Here is a 19,331-nt window from a genome sequence, read left to right on the forward strand (position 1 = left end):
AAAAGAAAAAAAAACAATGGATTTCAAGTGATTTTATTCTAGAGGAGGTGTATACGGTTTACAACGGTATTAAATACATATTACCGCAGTAGATTTGTACAGAAACATGGATACATTTTTAAGTGGGCGCAAGCGAGCAGTAGACGACGCATCGACAAGCGCTTAGAGTAGCGTGGTTCCAAAAATGAAATCAAGAAAATATTCTCAACAATACTTAAATTTCGGTTTTACCAGCACTGAAGTAAATGAAGAAGAAAGACCTTTATGTGTTATTTGCTCAAAAATTTTGGCAGCAGACAGCATGAAACCTAATAAACTTAAACGGCATTTGGAAACGCTTCATGGTGAGTACGTTAACAAACCCCGAGAATTCTTTGAATTCAAATTAAAATCGCATAAAAAGCAAAAATCATTTTTTATAAGAACTTTGTCTGTGAATGAAAAAGCTTTACTTGCCTCTTACAAAGTTTCATATAAAATAGCCAGATGTAAAAAGCCTCACACCATAGGTGAAGAGCTTATTTTGCCAGCTGCAATCGAGATTGTAGAAACTATGTTTGGGGATAATTTTGCCAAACAATTACAGTCCATACCTCTATCAAATGATACTGTTGCCCGTCGAATTGGTGATATAGCTGAAGATGTACAGCATCAGCTTTTCGAGAAGTTACGTGACAAATTGTTTTCAATTCAGCTTGATGAGGCAATAGATAGCAATAAAGATGCTCATCTCATTGCTCATGTTCGATTTTGTGATGGTACGTCAGCAGTAGAAGAACTACTTTTCTGCAAACAAATAGAACTCAAAGCAACAGCACTCTCATTATTTGCTATCTTAAATGATTTTATAAACGACGCAAACATAGAGTGGAAAAATTGCGTTGGAATATGCACCGATGGTGCTCGTTCAATGTCTGGAAAATTTCAAAGTATACAAGCACTTGTGAAACAAAAATCCCCACAGTGTGTCTGGACACATTGCATGATCCATAGAGAAGCTTTAGCTTCTAAAGAAATGAGCCCTGGTCTTAATAACGTGCTAACAACGGTTGTGACTGTAGTAAATTATATAAAAATGAGACCCCTAAAATCAAGAATTTTTTCTGCACTTTGTAAAGATATGGGTGCAGTACATTCAGCGTTACTATTTTATTGCGAGTCGCGATGGTTATCACGTGGGAAATTTTTGCAACGTGTTTATGAATTAAGAGATGAAATCGCAATTTTTCTAGAAGAGGAAAACCGACCGGAAGCCGAGATGTTTCGAGATCGTTTATTTGTAATGAAATTGAGCTACTTGGTAGACATATTTGATAAATTAAATAAATTGAATCTTCAACTCCAAGGAGCAAATACACATATGTTGGATACAAGTGTTAAAGTTAATGCTTTTTGTAGAAAATTAGAATTGTGGAGCAGAAATTTAAAGCAAAAAAACTTAGAAATGTTTGCAAATGTGGATGAATGTGTTAAAACTTACAAAGCTGAAGAACAACATGTGAAAGTGGTTTTTCTAACCACTGAAAATCATTTATCCATGCTGGCAAAGAATTTCAAAAAGTATTTTCTTGCTGACGACAACTTGGTAGCAAGTTACGAGTGGGTTAGGGATCCATTTCGAAATACTCCCCATGATCTCTCAACTGCTGAAGAAGAAATCTTCATAGACTTCACGGCAAGTGGCGAAATAAAAAGAAAATTTAGTAATAAATCACTCTTTGAATTTTGGGCTTGGGTGGATGATGAGTTTTCTGCACTGAAAGAAAGAGCATTTCGTATACTATTACCATTTCCAACATCCTACCTTTGCGAAACCGGATTTTCTGCAGTGGCTGCTTTGAAGACAAAATATAGATCTCAACTAAATATAGAAAAAGAACTCAGAGTGTCCATTTCTAATATTAAACCTTCCTTCGAAAAACTTTGCTCTTCAAGACAAGCACAAGGGAGTCACTAAAAATAATTGAACTTGTTTTTAATTTATATTGGTATTCTAATTATTAAATACATTGTTCAGTACTGATAAAGTCCTATTTGAAGTGTATTATATCAGTGTAAATGAGAATTTTATTTTTTATTATCTTATAATGCATTTTGTTTTGCTTTCCTTTCAGAGTAAAATAATCATTTTTTTAAATAATACATATTTCTTTCGATATGCTAGCGCCCCCCTTTCAGTACTATCGCGCTCCCCCCCAGGGGGGGGGCGCCCCACAGGTTGAGAATCGCTGACTTAATGTGATGATGGTATTACTTCATGATATTTTTTAAATTTTACGTTTTTTACGCCTTTTATTTTTTCAAATTTCTCATTGGTGTGCTTTTACGGTTTTTTTTCTTCAAAAAATTGTAATTAAATGCGATATGTAATAATGAAGAAATTATGAGATATATATACAGCACAGCATTACTATTGAAAAATTAAAGTCACTGCTCCCAGGGACAAGTGAATATGAGACTCTACGAGTTCACAGACATCATGACTGTTATGCCAGACATGACCCAGGCTCTGTCCCATGTGGGATATAAGCACATTACCCCTAGGGGTTGGACCGTGACCTTCGAAAGTAACAAGGCCCCCTCAATCGAAAATGACGTCAGCACTCGTGGGGCATCGCGTCGCTGGACAGGGAAAAATTCTCTCTTTAGCTGTTGGATTTTTTTTTTTAAGGTTGTGTTTTTGACGGAATATTAACCTCGATGTGTGTGGCTCACTTCCATAAAAACATAGTGAATATTTCTTCAAATACGGATGAAATTTGTGATAGCATATTTCCAATTTAAACCTTGCATCAACACAGGAATTTAATTAAGTTTAATGGGCATTTTAATTAGTTACAATGGCTTTGAGGATGAAACGTACAGTTTGCCTTTATTTTACCGTGTTATCTTTCAATCGATAAAATCTTGCTTAGCAACCAGCAAAATCTCAAAAAATGTGCCAACACGGGATCCACTGTTTCTGGATGAAAAGTATTGTATTTGCGTATACGTTAAAATAAATTGGTATAATGAGTTTTCTTTTTCCGACTATATATTTGCCAAGTATATTCAGATATACACCAAACAGCGGTTCTCAACCGGTGCGGGCTCCGCGACCACTCGACGATAATAAAATAAATCAGTAAATTTGATAAACTAACAAAAAAAAGAGGCCTAAAAAGGTACCGCCAATAAATAATATACTAAACAGGGCTCCGCCATAGAAAGTATACACTGAAAAGCGAGTCAGAAAAGGTTGAGAATCGCTGCTATAGAGGATTGAGAAGTGTATAAATGCGAACATTAAAACAATAGTCAGAATATTATATCAGTTTTTGAAAAAACAATATGCATTTTAAAGCTCTCTAAATTATGTTTGAGTAAGTAAACTAAAACACATCAATGATCAGATATAACAAACTTTTTATTTCAAGATAATAAAAGCAAATGTTTGGCACATCTGAAATTTCAAATTTAGAAATTTATTTACTGTTACACACACACAAATAAAATATTATATATACAATATGCACAAAAATCACATTAATTACAAGCAAAAAATACAAGTATTTATAACCGATTACGTAGCAGCACCAATGATTAAAGAATCCATCTAGAGCATCTTATTGCGAAATTAAAGTATTTAATTTTCGCTTCTGACTTTTTCTTTCGACTGAAGAATCGTTTCTTTGCTTACAGAAGTTGTTCAAAAATATGTTTGTAGATGACCACAAAATTTTACTTAAAATTTCTGTTGCATTGTGTCCAAAAGAACAAAACTCATCAAACACAAACAGATTTTCATCAGTTATGTATTTCTTTGAAACCTTGAATAGAAGGTTTCGATGGTTTTTGTTTTTCAATAATTCATTTTCTTTATTGCTAAGTAATTTATCAATAATCAGATAACTATATAACACCACATTCACTACTGCAGATGATGGAAAAAGAAGTTTACCACGATCGAATTTCATAATTAAACTGTGAATTTCTTCAAAATCAAATTCTTTATCGACTGTTAATATAGTTTTACAGCTATCGCATTTACTGTTTTTCAAAACTGAGAATACACAGTACCCAGCTATGTATGCCAAAACAGGTAAATATTCATGTGCTTGTTCAATTTCATTTTCTCTTACTTCATCTACTTCAAAATTGATTATTTCAGATCTTTCATCAATTGAATTTATATCTCCAAAATTATCATTTAAAATTATGTCATTCACAGGGATTGTATATTTTTTTGAAATGATGCCTAGTTTCATATTTGCTCGAATTCTCAGCTTGTTTTCAGATTCAAACAATTGACGAATAGTTATATGATAATGACTGCCTGCCATTTGTCGATATAAGCTGAATCTGAGCTCGAGATTGTCAGTCTGAAATTTTCCTGGAAGGATGTAATCCATATTGAGCTCATTTTTACAATATGATGTTATTTCAATTATAGCATATGTGGTTACTTTTAGTGCAGTGTGTGTTTCTTTTGTTAACATGCCTGTAGTGCATTTCATCTTTTCCCATTCCTCCAACCAATTCAAAAAGTTATGCAAAAATATCAACTTTTCATCATCAGCTGAATAAGTTAATGGGGTTTTGAGCTGATCATTTAATCGAATTCCAATGTATTTGGATTTGACATTCATTATTTTCCACCAATTTAAATGAATATTTATATAGTTTGCAGTGTCTTTGAAGTGTGGAATTTCTTTCTTTTCACCAATTTCTAAAAGGGCATTAATGATACTTTCATTGAAAATTTTTAGGACTAAATTTACATTTTGGCGTTCAAGACATGATGGGAAAAGAGCTTTTAACGTTAAGTTATAGCCGTATTTGATCAAGCCGTTCATTTCACACTCATACAATTTTCTGAGAGAATTAAAGGATGCAGTGTGAAAATTTTGAGCGTCTGTCATGCCATCAAAGGATGGAAAATACATACATTTTTGATGGTTCTTTTGGTTTATCCAATTATTTCTTATACTTTTTAGAAGATGAACAGGATCAATTAAAAAAAATAATGGTCTTCCATGATCAACAGGGTGTGGGTAAATGCATTGAAAATTTGGTGGATTAACAAACTGAGACATAGATTTTCTGTTAATGGCATTATTGTCTGTTATAACACAAAACACATGAAATCCAATATTTTCTAAGTTAAGAATTAGCTTTTTAATGAAATTATGTAATTTATCAAAAGTTATTGTTTTCACGGGGAGCACATGAGCAACATCTTTATAGGAAGAAGTAACACTGGCTATCATAAACACTTGAGCACTGGATGCTAGTTTTGATGAATCATGAGACATGCCAACAATACTTCCTCCTTTATAGTCCAAATATGATTTTAAATGAATTTCATCTATCATTAGGATTATGTTTAGATCAGGTGGTTTTAAATGTGGTACTTTTTGTTTTAGATAGTTAAGAAAGTCAGAATCATTTTGTTCACTATGAGGACTCAAGCTGGAGTCTGAGCATAACCTTTGAATAGTTGATGTATGGGGAAAAATTAGTTTGTTTGATTGTCTAATGAATTTATATGTATGAGGTGACAGGGTGTGAATCAAGGTACTGAATATTATCATTTCTGGGGAATAAATTGGTTTTTTAGACGATTTCAAAACTATCTGATCATAAAAAAAATTTAAGAACTCATCTTTAGAATTTTCTTTGAGAAAATATTCCAATAAATTTTTCAAAAGAAGAATGATATTATCACTGCCAGTATCAGATTTTGAAATGCTACACACAGCAATTAAGGCTATCAAAATTTCACTCAATGTTTGGCAGCTACTAATTTTCACCGGTAAATTTATATTTGCAATTTTTGGTACAGGCACATTTCTAATATATGCAGAAACATTTAACTCATTGTCAATTACAACTGATGAGCTAATCTGAGGAGCAGGTGATTGCTCAATCAGTAAAAACATAACACTATTTTCTTTAACTATTGTGCTCCACTCTTTACTATCAATAACACTTAATTTTGATTTCAAATCATCTAAAGTATTCAAAAATTGTTCTTTCTCAAACCTTTCTTTTTCTTTTCTGCTGTCTTCTATAGCTTTATTGAAATTTTGAAACTCTCTTCTTTTTTTCTTTTCTTCTGGTGCTTCTCTACTGCGACTGTAGGAAGACATATAGCTCGGACAATCAGGAAAAATTGTGGGAATCGCTCCTGCTCTTGGTCGTGACACTTGAAGCTTCACTGTGATTTCCTTTCCTGATTTAGGATCATATTCCGTCACTTCACTGATTATATCGTCTTCTTTGAAATGTTTCTCACATACCTATACGTTTAAAATGAAAATATATTGTAGAGTTATCATTAAATCAACAATAATTATCAACTAACATTGGCATACGCAAAGGGGGCCGAGATTATAGCGTTATTTTGTAAGAAAAAATTTAAACCCCCCCACCCCGAGAAAATTCTGCGTACGCCTATGTCAACTAATATAATCGTATCATTAAGTAAATGCATACAAAATTGTAATTATTATATTTCACTATTGCCAGTGTTAAATAGGCCTATGTAAATTTTTTTACACTATAAATTTACTATATACCGGTCCCAGAAGATCCTCCCTTACTGCTAGGACATCACATCAGAATATAGAGATAGAATATAAAATACGTAATCAATTTAAAAGAAAAAAAACATGCGCGTAATAATTTTTTTTCACGTGAAGAAAAAAATACATAGCTCACCTTGCTGTTTTTTGTTGGAGTAAAGTCTTTCCTCTTTATAGCATTCAACCACTTGCCTTTTAGTTGCTCTTCTTTCGGAAAACCGAACACCTTTACTTTGGGGCCGTTTTTGTAGTTTCCCCTACAATTTACTACTGAACAAGTTTGTGGCATATTTCACAACATATATAACAACTATTAATTTGATGTTTAAACTGGAAATTCATGGAAAAAAATGTTCCTCAACATGCTTTGTGTCGTAGAACTAGAAGGAAAATGTACAGAGTAATGGAGTTTCCTTAACATTATGGCAGAAGAACCTGTTTCTACTAGGGGCAAAGCTTCTTAATACAGCTTTGACTAGGGGTCTTTCCGATCCGGTTAGCCCCAAGGTTGGTGACGTCAGAGGTATGTTGATGGGGATTGAGTTGGCCTTGTCACTCACGTAGGTCACGGTTGGACACGCTAGACATCATGACTGGTCCGATAAACCACAACTGTGGCTTTTGTGTTGCGGCTAAGGAAAAAGCAGGTGTGGAGGTTTAAAGAGGCGTTCTTTTTATAAATTACATTTTCAGAAAACACTCTGCGAAAGATATTTTCTTCTAAGAACATATACTAAATGGTTTGCTAAGATTCAAACGACAACATTAGTTAAGAAATAATTAAAACAAAATATCTTCGTAAATGCACGTCTTTATTTTTTAGCATATTCAGCAAAAAAATAAGACATTTCCAGGTGTCAGGGTTGCCAATACACGGGGCAAAAGGAACCTCCCACATTTTTGTCAGACAAAAAAAAAGATAAAAGAATTGATTAGATCGATCCTAAAGGATTGAAAATCGGCTGATATTCACAGCTCAAAGTAGTATTCTAGTACGATGCTATTTTTTTAGACAAAAATTCAATAAAATTTCAATTTAATTTATGAGAGCATAAGAAATTAGGACGCCGGGAAAATGTTGATTTGATGACCATCCGGGAAATGGATGCTAAGGGATTCACGCACCGATTAGTAAACATACTGTAAAATGCACAGTATATCAAAATCGGTTTCGCTGATAAATTTTTTGAATTTCGGCGGAGAGATGTGGTTTTCTAAATATTTTTTTACAGCAAATAAACGATTATCCTTCGACATTCAAATCGCTGAGGTAATATAGAACGACTGAGGATCGGCGATTCTCATACAGAAGATTCTTCTGTGTGATCAACGTATCACGGCAGTGGTTGGGGGGGGGGGGATTTTCTCTCTCTCTCTCAGGGCCGTCATTTCAACTTCTTCCAGGAGGGTAGGCAAAGAACATGTACTCAATGTATGTATATATATATACCATTTTTAGTGTATTTTCAAAAGCCGTGGGGGGGGGGGCAACGGCCCCCTGAGCCCCCCCCCCAAATTACGGGCCTGGAAATTTTCAGCTACTGGTCCCGCGGACCACCAATGATTTCGAACGCTGCAGTAGAATATTGGTTAATGATTAATAATGATTATTTAATAAAGATAATAAAAAGTAATGAAATAAATGAAAATAAAAAAAATAATGAATTAAATGAGCGATAAAAAATAATAAAGGTTAAATAAATAAGACGTCATGAAGACTAATGATCCGGCTGATTGGACGCGACCACGAGATGGCATCCGCACGGCCCCGTCGAAATGTCTTGTTCCGTAGAGATAATGAAAATAAGGGCCATGAAAAAGAGTTTGGGAGGAATTCAACATTTCATCGAATCAGTTTTTTTTTTTAATCGTATTCCAATGGTTTTAGCTGTTTAATAAATGTGGCCGACGGGCGGGCCACGGCTAGAAACCGCAAAGGCCATACTCACCCCGCAACCCATGCGTCAAAGAGCCCCGTTCTAGAGTCCACAGACTTCAAGGAAATACTGACTTTGAACATATATTGAGTCTGTCATTAGGTGACCCATATTATTCGAGAACATGATTTACATGATTAAAGGGACCTAATCCAATGAATATTTCATTCAAGAATTGATGAGAACTCACGTAAAGTACTCCTAGATCTTCGGGATTCACACCAGGACTCAGTGGTCCGCTGGTTTTATTGACGAGTTTCTTCACAAGGGCTATCATGTTCCTCAGGTTGCCCAACTTCAAGTTATCCAGCTCGGAAATCTCATCGTTACTTTTCTCACCTTCGCCGCCGTCTTTAGAGTTCCCCGATTTCTTATCGCCACCTTTGCCATCAGCGCTTCCAGATCCAGTTTGTGCTTCACCTTGAAAAAGTCCAAGAGTTATCGAAAAATAATATTGATGTATTGAATAATTTCGATCGAAACAACATCCGAAAAGTTCTATTGCATTCATAACATATTCATCATCGGTATATAAAGGAGTTTTTTACTTGAATCAGTGGTTGGATCCGGCATCGATGTGACAACCTCTGCTACGTGAGCGATCGTTGTCAACGCCACGTCTATGTCCGTCATGTCAGTTTCATCCTGTAAAAACGATGCATTACGAAATACGTAGGTCACTAAAAAAGGGGAGAGTGTTTGTTTTCTCTTTATTGATGTTTTTAGCTGGTTTTTAGATTTCGTTGAGACAAGGCGAGCCTGGAAAGTGAAAGACCAAGTGAGCTGTTACTCAAGATACCTTTCGTACGAAACCTAATGTAACGGAAGACTAACCAATGACTTACCAAAAAATTGAGATCACTTTGGACATTGCACCAGCAGCAGCGGTGAACATTTTATGCTCCCATATTTTTCTTAGCGAGGCCACAAGCCGATCGGTTCCACACTCGAGAACGGATCGACAAAAACAACCAAGGGAGTACTGGCATTGCCATCTCAATAGTTTCACGTCCCACGAGAAAAATAATATTTTTTGGTCCCTCCTACCCGGTTAAAAACTGCTGCCAACCGATTTACATGCTTTTCAAGATCAGTACCAGCTCTCATTACCATGGAGGCTCCACGTGCACCAGAGGCCCATGTGTTAAGATGGCTCTGTGTATTGCAGCAATTAGTGATGGAAAAATTCAACGAAACTTATTATTTCGTTTTTTTAAAATCATAACAGGTAGTGCAACTTGATAGGAAGTAGATCTTTGATAGGAATCCTAAGACACAAGGACTTGTGGCATTCTTTTTCTGCATGACAAAGCAGCAGCTCACCTGACATTAAAGACAATCGAGTTTTTGTATATAATTTGTAACACACACGTATATTCAAATCATGTCGAATCCGCTTTACAGTCTACACCTTGCCGTGTTTAATTCCTTTTTGGTACCAAAAATGAAGGAATCCCCTTAAAGACAAGGAGTTTCTCACCCCCAGAAGATGTTCCAATTTTTATAAAACTGTATCGAACACCACAAATATGATTTCAAGAAGATGAAACCAAAAACGTTATGCAATATGTATATATATATGTATATATACATCGATATTGCATTAAAAGAAGTAAAAGCGCTTACGATTTTCTTGAGAAGTGTTTCCATGTCCGTAGAACAACCCAAGGGGTGTTTCTCCGGTTTACACACTGTGATAAAAAAAATTTAAATATTAAATCATCATATGGATATACGCATTCCATATTTAAAGGGTTTAATCTCAATCACAAAGACACTTACATTTGCTTGGATCTTCATGATGTCATTTCATCAAGGTATGACGGAAAAAGACAAGAATGGAAAGTCATTATTATGAATAGAGGCTTAAACATTTCAATGTTCATAATGATTTCTTTGAAAAAACATGGTAGATACTGTTTTGAGTACTGATGTTATGTGTACTGTATTCTTATTTAGAAAGGTTTTGTGTGAAAATTGCATTCACAAAATGCGTGAACTGATTTGACGTTACACAACGGGTATGTTACAGCAGTGTTTCTTAACCCTTTTTTGCCCGTGGCATCCGGACCACTGGCCTAGAATTTATTGAGCTCCCCAATACTCCGAGTTCTATTCAGGACCGTCTCAACATCCTGCCCCCCCCCCCCAGGCAAAGTGATGTTATGGTAGTCCAATATTTAGCTGGGAATAAACAGCCTACATATTTCCCACTTATTTTCAAAATTTATTGTACTATACAAAATATCATAAGGTGGGGTCACTTATGGACATGAGACCTCCGGGCAAGTGTGGGACTGACAGAGTTGCAGCCCGGGGGACCTGATATGGTTTTCATCATTTTTTGTTTTTTACACTATAATTTAATATAGAGGAGAGGTCTGTGAAAAATGTAGACGGGGGCCTGCGAAAAACCACATCCTAGGGAACCTGCTGCAAAATGTAGGTGGTGAGGCCCGGGTGGATCCATGCCCTAAGACGGCACTGGTTTTATGGGTGGTTTTGTTGGATTCCGTAAATGTATAGTCACTAATATAAAAGCTTTATTTCTTGACACCTTCATTTTTCTTCTCAGCTCTCTGCAGCCCTCTAAACCACCTGTCATGGCCCCTTTCTCCATTTTCTTCCGTGGTCCCCTTGAAGTATCCCAGTACCACTAAAGGGGGCCATATGGCCTCCGGTTGAGAACCACTGTGTTAAAGCACAGTAGCGAAGAAAGTTTACGTGTTTGTCTCCAAAATGGGATTCAAAAAATAAATGTTTATATTCAAAGAAGAGACTGACCGAGTCCGCCCAGGAAGAATCCAGCGTCAGACGGAGGTATCCTGTACTGCCAGGTCGCGAAATCGTCCAGCATCCCCTGCACGAACTCCACGTAAACTTCTTTCTTGACTCTCCGGCATCCCAGTGTCAACTGGAGTGGTTTCAGAGGCTGCTTCTTCGCCTGCGGTGGTACATCCGGGTACTTCACGAAAGCTTTCCGCTTGCCATTGATGTAGAGCTTGAAAGGGAAAATAAATAAAAAATTCGTTTGCACACGGGTCTGTATAGTAGGCTACTTGTGTTCACTCACTTCACTTCTGAAATATAGATGGCAGCACTGAAAAATCTAACACAACACTGCATACACACTCAGACTGTTAGGTACACACACAGTTACAACTCACTAGGTAGTAAATCGCCCATAGATGGTGATAGATAGTTGTGCTCGGTTTGAAAAAAGAAAGTACTTGTGTTTATATACACTGGTTAATAAACATCTCTCCACACAGATTAGGTAGACCCTCATAAAACTAAACAATCGCAGCCATACAATATTATTGCAATCATGAAAGGAACACAAGTGTCTGTCAGTCACTTCCAATGTCACAATAGAGGGGTGGGAAGGGACAGTACAAACAGTACATAATTAGATAATAGAGTAGAGGTGTACACACAGTACTTTCCTTTTTCGTCCTCACCTACGTGTTCTCCTTCTCACTTCAATGTATATATTAAAAGGATTAGTTCTGAGAAATATACTGTACATTATATATGGGGAGGGGGAATGCTGTGGAGAACGAGGAGTAAAGAGGAGGAAAAGCTGAGGAGAACAGAGGGGTGGGGGAAACACACACACAACCTGGTTTCATTGAGCTGCAATAAAGCTCCGCGATGAGGAGAGAAGAGGGTGAAGAAACAGTCAGCTGAATTGAATTTATTCCCCTGGCATTTGGACGCAATATCACGTCCCTGATCGTAAAGGGTTTAATAGGAACGGCCGTGAAATTAAAATTTTTCCTTTTTTTTTTCTTCAAAATTATAGTACATAAGCATCGGAACTGTTTTATTCTTGTGAATGCTCAGTTCCAACTTTACGCAAGAAATTTTCATTCGCGAATTAATTCTGGGGGTGATCAGATTTGTTCTAAAAAATACCGTGGTTGCTCGTGCACCCCTAAAGCAACCCCGACTCTGACGCCACTGGTTGCAACTTCGGTAAATAGCTCAACAAAACCCTGGGGTTGGGGGTATCTTTAGAGCAGATTTCCCGATTCACCCTGAAGTCAAAATAGTATCGTTTCATCCTCAGTTTGATAAGCCTCTCGTCATGTTCCCCTCTTCTCTTCAGACCCTTTTCTTTTGTTCTACCTCCCTTCAAGCCAAAGAATAGAGAACTTCATAATTTCAAATTATGATATTCCTGCGGCACAGTCTGGTCTGAAATTGCGTGCCAGTGACGATTCGCGAGCACCGTGGTGTTCCTTCAAAGTACACTTGGTGTGCTTTGAATGTGTCTGACACCAGATCGATACTCGTTTTAAACATTCATCATTTATGTTGGTCATAGCCTAAGTATGTGGATACATGTCTTAATACCAGCAGGCCAAATATATCCAGGCACTCCCACCTATCTTTATGAAATTTTTGCAGCACTGAAAAATCAGACACAACACCAGATACGCACTCAGGCTGTTAAGTACACTTCCGGCACATCTCACTAGGTAGTAAATTGCCTATAGCGATAGACCTGAGTTGTGCTCGGTTTGAAAGAAAAAAAGCCAAATATGACTCTCGTAGTCATCTAGTGTATGACCTCAAACCTAATTTTGTAGAAATTAACCAGACAACTAGACGGCACAGCTCGCTCAAGTGGCTCGCGGTGCATTTGTAGATCATTAAAGTGACATGCGATACAGTTACAAAGCACTCAAGTTGTCCACGTCACATTTCCACATGACTAAAGCGACCCGCGGCACATTTACAGGTAACTCAAGTGATCCGCGGCATATTTACATATCACTTAAGTGAGCTACGGCACAGTTCCAGAACACTTGATTGACCCACTGCCAGGTTCGAGAGCACTTACATGGCCCGCGACACGTTTTAAAACCAAGGTTTTAATTTTTACTGAAAAAAAGTGTTCTTCAAATAGTATTTTACGGAGACTAGAGCTCTATCTGTTGTGACTAATAAGAAGGCTGAAGTTGTAATTAATACTGAAGCACCCTTTGCTTGCATATTAATGTTACGGCCTACCTTAGAAATAATTCTTATGTCACCCCTAGGGGAAAGGGTCTACAGCTTTAGATAAGGGAGGTGATTTATACGAAAATAATTAATTATAGGCTTATATAAGGGGTGATCGCCTCTCTCACAGTGTATGTACCTGTATTACCAGTCCGTACAAAAAGTTCGTAGAAAATAACCGGAATAAAAAACGGTTTGCAGGGTTAGCTACGCTAGGTCACGGGAATTTTTTTAAGACAGGAAAAAATATAACTAAAAAAACAGCCAATAGGTGGCGCTGGTACAAGTGACTTCGGTGGAAATATGCAAATGAGACGGTTATAAGAACTCCCACGCTCCTAATCCACAATCAGTTCAGAGTTGTAAACCGTGCATGTAGACCTGCTGCACTCTGCCGTTGCTGGATTTGTGACCCGCCTGCGATGTGTTATCCTCTATGGTGGTCATGTGTAACACATACTGCTGTAATAAACGATTTGGAGGCATTCTGTTCGTTATTTGCGTATATTTTTCTTTGAATTGCGTGCGTCAGCGCTCTCTATCGGCTGTTATTTTTAGGGTTTTTCTTGTCTTAAAAAAAAATTTCGTGACCTAGCGATGCTAACTCTGCAAACCGTTTTTTTAATTCTGTTATTTTTGCGGTTTTTATGAATTTTTAAAGTTTTTACGGACTTTTTGCCCACCCTGTACATAAGGGCAGACCGAGGCCAATTAAGAGAGTCGTACCACAAACCGCTAATTGCTACTGGTCAATTCAAAATTTCTTACCCGGTTTGCCCTACCAGTTTGTACCGTGAGGATTGGTAGCGCTTAGGTTATAATTGCTTATTATCGGTCCCCGTTACACTTCGACTTTTACTTGATTGATTTGATTCTTCGATTCACATAATTTTGATTACGATGCACTATATGTAATCTTTGACGTATCAATAAATTTTGGTTTTTCCCGAGATGCCCGGGTGTCCGCCCCCCTCCCCCCAACTCCGCCCGGGGTCCGAAGTGCTTACGTTGCTTCTTGCGACAGAACCTGGGTGTCTCGCGGTTTCTCCAGCGTTCGGATTACTCCTTATTCCCTCATGATCCTAAAGGCTGTGTCGGTGTTGCGGGGGGGGGGGGGGAACAAAACATGCATTATCGAAACTGATGGTTTATATCATTTCAAAGTTCGGGGGTCCTTTCTGAAACACCCAGTGTAAATCCGAATATCAGAAAACTGAAAACGTGTTGCACGTGATGTATAGCGAATCTGATTTATAACAAACCCCAGCTGGCCGTACCCAAAGATACTTACTTCGAGGCCGTCGTTTGGGCCCCAGCTGAAGGCAACGCTGCTCCAGGTATCATTCAGCATAGCGCCCGGTGCATATATCGACCAAACCCCTTCTCCAGTCGATACGACTGCGTAGATGTATATACCACGATAGTATATAGCGACTCCTGGTGTACCATCTTCATTGCCTCCTAAACAAAAAAAAATTCCACGTGGTTAAAACAACAGCAACGTGATCAAAGTGTATTGGTCATAACATATCCATGAGGTAATCTTCCAAAACTATATAGTATTAACTCTCCTGTCCGTTATTTCAGTTTATTTGTGACTTCGAGACGGACATGTCGTCGATCCGTTTCCCATAAAAAGTAAGATAAATGTCTACAGCTCCCTGTGTCAAGGGTTTTCATGGTTCAGGGTCTATATTCAGCTCCACTATTCAGCCAAGCGGGAATGATAAACGTTCCAAACGCTAGAATGAGAGATAAAACTGTGTGTGTGTGTGTGTGTGTCTGGCTATTTTCCTTTGTGAAGTAGAAATAACCTTCGGTAGCCAAAACGACGCATTTCGATCCATCTTTTTCGGGGTGTCCAATCATCCGCGTTGGACCTGATCTTTAACAAACCTGTTATCAATGATGCTGAAAGGATTTCTCTTGGCCGATTCGGGAATACAGCTGTATAATACGGTGATCATTGATTTGTTTCCGTTCCTAGGTGAACAAATTGCTATCTTAACTGCATCATGAGACCCTGGTCAAAGTAATAAGCCGAGGCTCCTACAAGCCTAATATACAGTTATATCAACTGCAACCGGGACTTTCTGCTGGCGTTTAACACTAGAACCGAGCTGTCATTTCGACCGCAGTTCGAAATTTCGTTTTTCATCCAGATTGTAAATGCACTATGAATGAGTTTTTCAAGAAATAAAATTATTATTTATTTTTCCCTTCTAAAAATAGAGTATAGAATAGCTTCGTTACATTCCAAACAAACATACAGGGTGTTTCAAAAAAAAAAGATGGACCAAGTTTTAAAAGGTAGTAGAATGCATTCGAATAATCTATGTCTTTTACATGTATACAACACAATTATTTTGACATCATTATACAATTATATGAGAAATGATAAAATTGTTCGCCTGTTGCAACAACATGAAAACAAAAGCAACAGAATTGCGACAACGACACCTCATTTCTTTCTGCTGGTACATTGAGTATTAGCTTCAAACGTGAAATCTCTTGACTGCTCCAGCTGGGATGGGGGCGGAGTGGAACCCCTAAAGATTCAGGTCACTTGATCCCTTAAAAGTATTTTTTTGTGAAGCGTGCCCTCAATAATTCCTTATACAGTGGAACTTCGGTTAACGAGCGGTTCGGTTAGTGAGAAATTCACATAACGAGCAAAAATTTTGAAAAAAAAAATTGATTCTATTAAAGAGCGATGATTCTCATTACGAGCAAATATTTTGCGCTTTGTTTATTTATTTGTCACGTTTTCGCCACTAAGCTGATGATTTGTCACTTTCGTGCACACACGTTGTTTAGAGTAAGTTAATTTGTATACATTTTTATCCTATCGCATGTTTGTTTACGGTGTTATTACATTATTTATATACTGTGCATATTTCACTTGAAAGCTCTAATTCTTCACCTCTCTTTCTGTGCATGTGGCCCCCTTCCCATTTGTGGTCCCCATTCTATCTGTGGCCCCCTTTTAGAGTATCCCAGGGCCTCTAACAAGCCACATGGCATCAGGTGCGAACTACTGTAGTATTATATAACATGCAAAGAAAAATCATTTCACTGGAACTTTTTTGTTGTTACTTATCGAATAAAATTGTTATAATTTTCCGATTGAAGCTGCTGACAAGCTTCTGAATAGCATAATAAAAAAAATAGTGTATCATATTGATAATATTTCAAAAAGCAATAATATACATGAAATTATTAAATGTATTTAAAAAATTTTATCAGTTCATTTTTGTGTACAGTAATATAATATTAGTACATTTTGTCAAGCATTTCCATCTTTCACTTTAACGAGTCATTGAGATCAACAAAGTTAAAATTAAACTATATCTCACTAGGTTCGGACGGTCTTACGTTGCACGATTACTTATCTTATTTTGCTTTACTGAAACATCAACTGTTAAAATTTTAACAGTAAATTTGATAATTTAATAAATAATATTATTTATAACAATATGTTATTGCATCATATTATATTGTTTTTTCAATATATTTCACCAATCGGAAAATCTTTTACCAATATCAATTAAAAAATCATATTATTTTTATTCGATAGATGACAGCAGATATTTCAGATCAATGATTTATGTTATTAACATGTTAGATTGCAATGGTTCTTAACATGGTGCTATATGACCCTCTAGCGTCTCTGGGATATTCTAGGGGGGGGGGGCACAGGTGAAAGGGAACCAAATCCTTGATGAGGGGCCGTCAGAGAGAGACTGATTTCAAGCGAATTATGGTAGGGGAGAAATGTTAATACTTTCTGAATCCAGCACAGCGTGGACCATTTAAATCCGCGGACCCATATGGGCAGGGGCCCGGGCCCTCATATCCATGGGGGGCATATGATGGGATCTGGTACTACAATTTCTGGAGATGTAATTAATTTCTAAGCCATTACTTCTCTCCAGCCAAGTACAGGTGACCCCAGAACACTTTGTTAGTGCCGTCTTAATACGTGGGCCCCACCCTGGAACGGCCTAGGGGCCTCAAGTTTAAAAGGAGTGCTCATGATAATGATATATGGTCAAAATTTTCGAGAGCTTCAATATGTGTGAATAGCATACTAGACTGGAATTTCTATCCAAGTACGGGACCTTAGAAAAATTAGTGCATCCGGGGGGGGGGGGGGGAGGGGAGCCGGGACTCTTAAGACGACCCTGAACTTTTTCTGAGGACTCATGATGTTGAGACACTCTCCCCGGAAGACGCAAGAGGAAAGTTCACTGATTTCTAGCCCAGGATAAGATCAATATCTCTAAAAATTCATCGGCTCGTCAAATATATGTATTTTATTGCATTATATATATCTTATTATTATTATTATTATTATGGCATTGTATTGTTGATTAAATGCCGTTCTTATTAGTCATTTTTATGTGAATGAATAATTGTGGAATGAATTATCCGTGTTTCTGTCATTTCCTATGAGGGAGTTTGATTCGAATAACGAGTGATTCGTATAACGACCACGTTCGCGAGCTTGTTTAAATTAATTCCACTGGCGTTTGGACGCAATATTACGCCCTTGATCGTAAAGTGGTTAAGGCCATAAGATCACGTGATGGTGTTAACCTACACTTACTCACCTGTACTGAACAAGTACCGTTTCGTCTTATCTGTTCTCTTGAACAGCACCTTCGCCCATATGACAGCCGAGAAACCCGTTTTGCAGTTGATGGGATTCTTCCAGCATTTCATATGCGATTCGGATGTTGCACCGGCTTTGCTGAGATCGTTGACTTTCAGGCAGGATCTTTCGGGCTCATCTTCGTTGGCGCCGAAGTCTGCTGCCGAACCGAAGCCTTCCGGACCGTCTTCTGATTCGGCCACCGGACCGTCTCTATACACTGGTGTACCGGCTTGCATCAGATCGGGTATATGGAAACTTGCCGTGGCTGAGAATCTGGTGTCTGCGAAGAAAGACAGTAGGGATGCAACTTCAGGGAATAATCGAATTTTAATGAATAAATAAAAATTTGAAAACGCAAAAGTTGTCTCGTGAGTTTTAAGGAAGGGGAAATACTTTGCTGCCCACCTGTAGTGTCGAAATGTGTCAGTAACAATACAATAACCTCACAAGCGCCGCTAAAGATCAGTATCTTTAGGAAGGCCGGGAACTTGTGAGATCATTATTGAATCGACTATGCATCAACGACTCCACGAGTTCCCTTTAATATATCCCATTGAAAATTCATCAACTAGCTTGAGGTATCAAGTCCCCTTAAAGACATTGCATTGACAACCTATTAATGAACCCACAAGTCCCCTTGAATAAATTGTACTGACAATCTATCAATGAACCCACAAGTCCCCTAGAATAAATTGTACTGACAATCTATCAACCTATCAATCTATGACCCCAATTGTCAATGTCTCTCTTAAAAACATTGCATTGACAATCCACTTATGGCACCCACAAGTCTCCTAAAAGACATTGCATTGACAATACATCAATGACCCTAGGAGTCCCTTTAAAGACATTGCATTGAGAATATATCATTGACTTCAGAAATCCCCTTAAAGACATTGGCAATATAAAAGAACGCAAGTTTCCTCAAAGACATTGCACTGGCATCCAATAAGTGACCCTACAAGTCCCCTCAAATAAATCGCTTAGGCAATCCGTCAATGACCCCAGAAGCCCCTTAAAGACATTGCATTGACAATCTATTAATGGCTTCACGAGACTCCTAAAAAACATCGCACTGACAATCCATTAATGACCCCTCCCCCCTTTTTAAAGACATTGCATTCGCAACCCATCAGTGATCCCCCACTAGTAGAGAACTTG

At 37.6% G+C, this 19,331-nt stretch overlaps 2 protein-coding genes across 2 annotated transcripts in view; both read right to left on the bottom strand.

Moving 5' to 3' along the window:
• LOC149069065 (uncharacterized) overlaps positions 1 to 19,331 on the bottom strand; it is an 84,985-nt gene that overhangs the window by 36,593 nt on the left and 29,061 nt on the right. The window contains exons 4-10 of the mRNA XM_089251189.1: positions 18,127 to 18,450; positions 14,805 to 14,974; positions 11,288 to 11,504; positions 10,286 to 10,297; positions 10,130 to 10,194; positions 9,052 to 9,148; positions 8,694 to 8,923 (exon numbers count right to left, since the gene is read on the bottom strand). Of these exons, the coding sequence (XP_089107315.1) occupies positions 8,694 to 8,923; positions 9,052 to 9,148; positions 10,130 to 10,194; positions 10,286 to 10,297; positions 11,288 to 11,504; positions 14,805 to 14,974; positions 18,127 to 18,450 (1,115 nt within the window). The remainder of the gene's footprint in view (positions 1 to 8,693; positions 8,924 to 9,051; positions 9,149 to 10,129; positions 10,195 to 10,285; positions 10,298 to 11,287; positions 11,505 to 14,804; positions 14,975 to 18,126; positions 18,451 to 19,331) is intronic.
• On the bottom strand, positions 3,386 to 7,131 carry LOC149069066 (uncharacterized). The gene is made up of 2 exons (XM_089251053.1): positions 6,703 to 7,131; positions 3,386 to 6,281 (listed from the first exon to the last, which is right to left on the bottom strand). The coding sequence occupies exons 1-2, from the start codon at positions 6,853 to 6,855 to the stop codon at positions 3,606 to 3,608; spliced, it is 2,829 nt and encodes a 942-aa protein (XP_089107179.1). The 5' UTR covers positions 6,856 to 7,131; the 3' UTR covers positions 3,386 to 3,605.

Source organism: Pholcus phalangioides, unplaced genomic scaffold (assembly GCF_987345545.1).
Source record: "Pholcus phalangioides strain wild (caught in Gottingen) unplaced genomic scaffold, Ppha-v1.0 ptg000024l_1, whole genome shotgun sequence".
In the NCBI taxonomy this organism is placed as follows: domain Eukaryota; kingdom Metazoa; phylum Arthropoda; class Arachnida; order Araneae; family Pholcidae; genus Pholcus; species Pholcus phalangioides.